This window comes from Zalophus californianus, chromosome 12 (genome assembly GCF_009762305.2).
Source record: "Zalophus californianus isolate mZalCal1 chromosome 12, mZalCal1.pri.v2, whole genome shotgun sequence".
In the NCBI taxonomy this organism is placed as follows: Eukaryota; Metazoa; Chordata; class Mammalia; order Carnivora; family Otariidae; genus Zalophus; species Zalophus californianus.
This window is the reverse complement of record NC_045606.1, coordinates 11,740,980-11,746,596: the sequence shown is the minus strand read 5'-3', so window position 1 is coordinate 11,746,596 and position 5,617 is coordinate 11,740,980. Positions and strand designations below refer to the sequence as shown.

Genomic DNA, 5,617 nt, shown 5'->3' with positions numbered 1-5,617 from the left:
GCTGGGCTGACCTGCAAGAGATTTGCTGCAGTCGGACTCTCTGACCATCAGACTCCTGGTCAGTTAGTAGGAAGCAGAGAGGACATGAACCCTCAAATACCAACCTGGAAAGCAGAAAATCGGTTTGAAACGAGGCACCATACCTCAAGATTATTTAGACGAATAGGAGAAAATAGAATATTGACAGAATCGGGACCAGTCTGAGCTCTCACCTGTACCTGGAATCCACGGAAGCCACCTGAATGCCTCCGATGTAGATTTGGTTGGAAAATGGAAATGTAAGCTTCGATGATTTGGGGACTCACTGATTTGGGCTTAAGTTGCCATTTAAATGGACACTTTACCCCTAAGCTATCAGAATAGCGCAGCCAACAAATTTGTCTGTGAGGGGGAAGCAGAGGAAATGTATTGGGTCATTTGAAATTGAATCTCTTGCAGCTGACCCATGAGAGGTGCTGATGGCTTCCAGATGGAGCTTTGTCCAGTTCCCATTGGCCAGATGTTTGGGTCTGTCCAGCAGGATTGTTTTGTATGTAGAGTGGGGAACCATGGAAATAGCATCAGGATTGACCAAGGGTTTACCCTTGAAATAAGAAAATTCCAGTCAGAGGTGTGGTCTATAGCTTGAAGCTTATTCAGTGCACTGACTTGCTTTAAACTCCAGCTCTATCTCATCAGCGCTCTGTGCCTTTGGGTAAATTATTTAAACTCTCTGAGAATTAGTTACTTCATCTATAAGATGGGGGTAAAAAGAAAACTGCTGCACAGCAATGTTGTGAGGCATACAAGAGAGTAAAAACATATGATCCACGTGACAGGCTGACTCAATAGCACTTAATAAATGCTAGTCATTTATAATTATGAATATCACATCATCATCCTTCCACAAACATTGATTGAGTACCTGTTATGCACCTAGAACTGGGTTAGGTGCTGGAAATACAAAAATGCATAGAACATCATTTGGGCCTTCTGGAACCTCAGTCAGTTATGGGAGACAGGTAGATAAATAAGTAATTGCCCAGGGGCACCAGGGTGGCTCAGTCCTTAAGCATCTGCCTTCAGCTTGGGTCATGATCCCAGGGTCCTCGGATCGAGCCGGCATCGGGCTCCCCTGCTCGGCAGGAAGCCTGCTTCTCCCTCTCCCACTCCCCCCTGCTTGTGTTCCCTCTCTCACTGTGTCTCTCTCTGTCAAATAAATAAAATCTTAACAAAAAAAAAAAGTAATTGCCCAAAGCAAGTGAGTGCTGTTAAGGATGTGCACACAGTGGTCCGGGAGGGGAGAAGAAAATGGCGAGCACACGCACCCATCACTGCCACGCCCTTGGCGCCATGCTTGACGACGCCATCTTAGTAAGCTTAACACGACCCCATGAGAGCCACGATTTCCCCTACTCAACAGGTGAGAAACTGAGGCAAAACTAACTTAGTGGTGCTCCTCCGACTCGGCTCCGGCTGCGAGCGGCAGCCCTGCCCGCGCCCAGCGCCAAGCCGCCGGGCTCCCCGCGCCCGACCCAGCAGCTCGGCTCCCCGGGGCCGGACTGAGGCCGCAAGCAGCGCCGCGGGGTGTGGGGCGGACCCAGGAGATGAAATGACAACGTCAACCCTCCAGAAAGCCATTGATCTGGTGACGAAAGCCACTGAGGAGGATAAAGCCAAGAATTACGAGGAGGCACTCCGGCTCTACCAGCATGCTGTGGAGTATTTCCTACACGCTATCAAATATGAGGCACACAGCGACAAGGCCAAGGAGAGCATTCGAGCCAAGTGCATGCAGTACCTAGACCGGGCGGAGAAGCTGAAGGATTACTTACGAAGCAAAGAGAAGCATGGCAAGAAGCCAGTCAAAGAAAATCAGAGTGAGAGCAAGGGCAGTGATAGTGACAGTGAAGGGGATAATCCAGAGAAAAAGAAATTGCAAGAACAACTGATGGGTGCTGTTGTGATGGAGAAGCCCAACATTCGGTGGAGTGATGTGGCTGGGCTGGAGGGGGCCAAGGAGGCCCTCAAAGAAGCTGTCATTTTGCCAATTAAATTCCCACACTTGTTCACGGGCAAGCGTACACCTTGGCGAGGGATACTGCTCTTTGGACCCCCTGGCACAGGGAAATCCTACCTGGCCAAAGCGGTGGCCACAGAGGCCAACAACTCCACCTTTTTCTCAGTGTCCTCCTCAGACTTGATGTCTAAGTGGTTGGGGGAGAGTGAGAAGCTCGTCAAGAACCTGTTTGAGCTGGCCAGGCAGCACAAGCCCTCCATCATCTTCATCGATGAGGTGGATTCCCTCTGCGGGTCACGCAATGAAAATGAGAGCGAGGCTGCCCGAAGGATCAAAACGGAGTTCTTGGTCCAGATGCAGGGGGTGGGGAATAACAACGATGGGACTCTGGTTCTTGGTGCCACAAATATCCCCTGGGTGTTGGATTCAGCCATTAGAAGGAGGTTTGAAAAGCGGATTTACATTCCGCTGCCTGAGGAGGCTGCCCGTGCCCAGATGTTCCGGTTGCATCTGGGGAGCACTCCCCACAACCTCACAGATGCCAACATCCACGAGCTGGCCCGGAAGACGGAAGGCTACTCAGGTGCTGACATCAGCATCATTGTGCGGGGACTCCCTCATGCAGCCTGTTAGAAAAGTTCAGTCAGCAACACACTTCAAAAAGGTCTGTGGCCCTTCCCGCACCAACCCTAGCGTTATGATCGATGACCTCCTGACCCCATGCTCACCAGGGGACCCAGGGGCCATGGAGATGACTTGGATGGATGTCCCTGGTGACAAACTCTTAGAGCCTGTGGTTTGCATGTCGGACATGCTCCGGTCTCTGGCCACCACTCGGCCCACCGTGAATGCAGACGATCTCCTGAAAGTGAAGAAATTCTCAGAGGACTTCGGACAGGAGAGTTAAAAATTTCTTCACTTGGTGACGGTGAAGTTGGGGGGTCGATTGGGGTAATAAATCCACGGCACTCCCCAAGTCAGTGGCCAGACAGCGCTCCAGGGCTCGTCTTCACTTCACTGCAGCGTCCCCTCTGCTGTCTGGCTGCCGGCCAGGGAGCAGGCAGGAAGGGCCTCCCTGGCCGCAGAGACACAAGCACATTCAGCACTGGGTGGAGTACTGGTCCTTCCTCCTTCCTCTCCTTCTCCTCTTCTGGATGCTCACCAACTCCTTGTCCTGCCCCTCTGTGGTTTTTGGTTTTTTTTTTTTTTTTAAACCTTTCTTTGTTCCCCTAAATTAATGCTGCTTGGATTTTTGTCTTGTTTATAAATAAAGTTCAGATCTCCCAGAAAAAAAAAAAAAAAAAAAAAAAAAAAAAAAAAAAAAACTAACTTAGTGGTGCTCATGTAGCTGATAAATGGCAAGGTTTGGTTTGTCTCACCTTGTCTTCTCTCTGCTCCAGCAGGCTTGGTGCCTTGAAGCACCAAGGATGCCCAGACGGCAGGAAGTGCTAAAGACGAGTCAGAAAGTGCTTCACAAGCAAGGTGAAATTTTTTACTCCAGATGAATAAATAAGAGTTGTCTAAATGGGCAAAAGTTGAGTCTATTTGCTATGGTATGTGCCTTTCATCTAATTATCCCCTGGGCTTGGCACAAGGCATGGGGCAAACATTCAGTGAATCTCACTTCATGGCAGAATGGAGGCAGGAGCTGAGTTAACGGGAATTATGCAAACTTGAAGATCTCTAACACCTGCCCCAGGGGCAAAGAAGAGTGCTCCAGCCCATGCATTTGAATGCAATCCTTCGTAAATGCAGCCAATCCTGCAAAGAGTTATTGAACACTTCCTATGCAGCATGCATGTTAAGTGTCAGAGGTCTGTAGGCACGAACAGAACACGCAGGTTTCCTGCGTGTTCTGGGAGCTCACATCTTAGTCGGGAGAGTCAGAAACTAAATGTCCCAAATACATAAATTGCATAGGATTGTGATGAGAACCACTGGAAAAAGAGAGCAGAGTATGCGGAGTGCCTAGGGCCAGAGGCGGCAGCATTTGCAATTTTAGATGGGGTGGGTGGGGAACCCTCGCTGAGGAGATCACTGGAGCAAAACTTGGGGAATGGGAGGGAACGAGGCATATCTGAAAAAAGACAATGCCAGCCTGAGAACGATCTATGTGAGGCCTGGGGCCCCATGAGCTTACGGGACAGAAAGGAGGTGAATATGGCTATGTCAGAGAGAGTGAGGGGGAGTGGGCCACCCAAGGGTCAGAGAGGTACCTCCGGCTTCCCTGGAGAAGGCGCGGTGGGCTTCTGAGCAAATGAGTAGCATGATCTGACCTGGGTTTGAAAAGGCCCGTTCTGGCTGCTGCGGTTAGAATGGACATAAGTACAAATGTAAGCCAGAAGTTAGTACAAATGTCCAAATCAATGGCTCTCAAGCTTTTGGACCGTGATCCACGGGAAGATACACATTTTATATGATGACCAGTGTAAATGCCAGTCTGACAAAGAGAAAATGATAGGCTGAGATCCATTAATTTTAATGAAACTAAAATAATATTAAAGTTAAATCTAAATGATGACAATATTTCCCTCCAGTAATGCATGGAAGCAGAGCCCCAAACTATGGATTAAACTACCATACTAGACTAACTGTGGTGGTCTACTAAGTGGGAAATAAAATAATAAAGTACTAGTGCACATTAGAAATCATGTGTGATAATCTTTGAAAGTTGAATTACAGAATGAAATTTTAGAGGTGACTGCGTGGTTCAGTTGAGCATAGGACTCTTTGTTTTAGCTCAGGTCATGATCTCAGGGTCATGATCTCAGTGTTCTGAGATGGAGTCCCATTATGGGCTTGGAGTTCAGCAGGGAATCTGCTTGAGATTCTCTCTCTCTCCCTCTGCCCTCTCCTCACTCGTAAGCATTCACACATGTGCTCTCTCTCTCCCTCTCTCTGTGTCTCTAAAATAAATAAATAAATCTTTAAAAAAAAAAAGAATGAAATTCTAACTTTTCCTACTACTAGATACATATTTGTACTCAACTTAGTTGCTGGACGCTCTTTCTCTTTTTCCTTCTTTTTCTTTTGTCATGCAATGTTTTCAATTACAGATGACATTTTCTGTAGCCTTAGAGCATGCTTATTGAACTGAGCACACACCAGCTCGGTGCTACTGGAGACAGTCCGGCAATAGGAAAAGTCGCTGCTTACATGGCTGGACCTGTAATCAGTCACTTTTTAATTTATCCTAGGAGTACGTTATTTATGTAATGCTGAATGACCCTTTTTCAGGCTCTTAGCCACCCTTTGAAACTTTGCCCATGTATATTATCAACCTTCAGTTGATATGCTGAAATATTTGGATGCAGAGTTTATAGCAGGGACTAAAGCTGGGGGTGTCAAAACACGACAAGAAAGGCTTTTTCTTGTTTGATTTCTGGCAGGGATCAGAGTGGAAGTGATAGAAGGCTTGGGAAAGAGCCCAATCCTGTCAGTGGTTCTAGCCAACTTGGCCGACGCCATAGGTTTAGAGGGTTCAGATGAGCTTTGTGTCCGTAAACCTTTGAATACTTGTAGAGGAACTAATCTTACTGTCTGAACTTTTCCGAGGCTCAACACATCTAATTGCTCTGGAGCCAAACTTCTAGCTCCAAGCAGACACTTTTCCCCCAC

General features: G+C 47.7%; 1 protein-coding gene across 1 annotated transcript; it reads left to right on the top strand.

Moving 5' to 3' along the window:
* Nucleotides 1-1,438: 1,438 nt before the first annotated feature.
* LOC113911395 (vacuolar protein sorting-associated protein 4A-like) lies at nucleotides 1,439-3,279 on the top strand. Its single transcript, XM_027573947.2, is given in 2 exon segments — nucleotides 1,439-2,608; nucleotides 2,610-3,279. Coding segments are annotated over 2 exon segments (1,314 nt in total). The 5' UTR covers nucleotides 1,439-1,591; the 3' UTR covers nucleotides 2,907-3,279.
* Nucleotides 3,280-5,617: the final 2,338 nt, after the last annotated feature.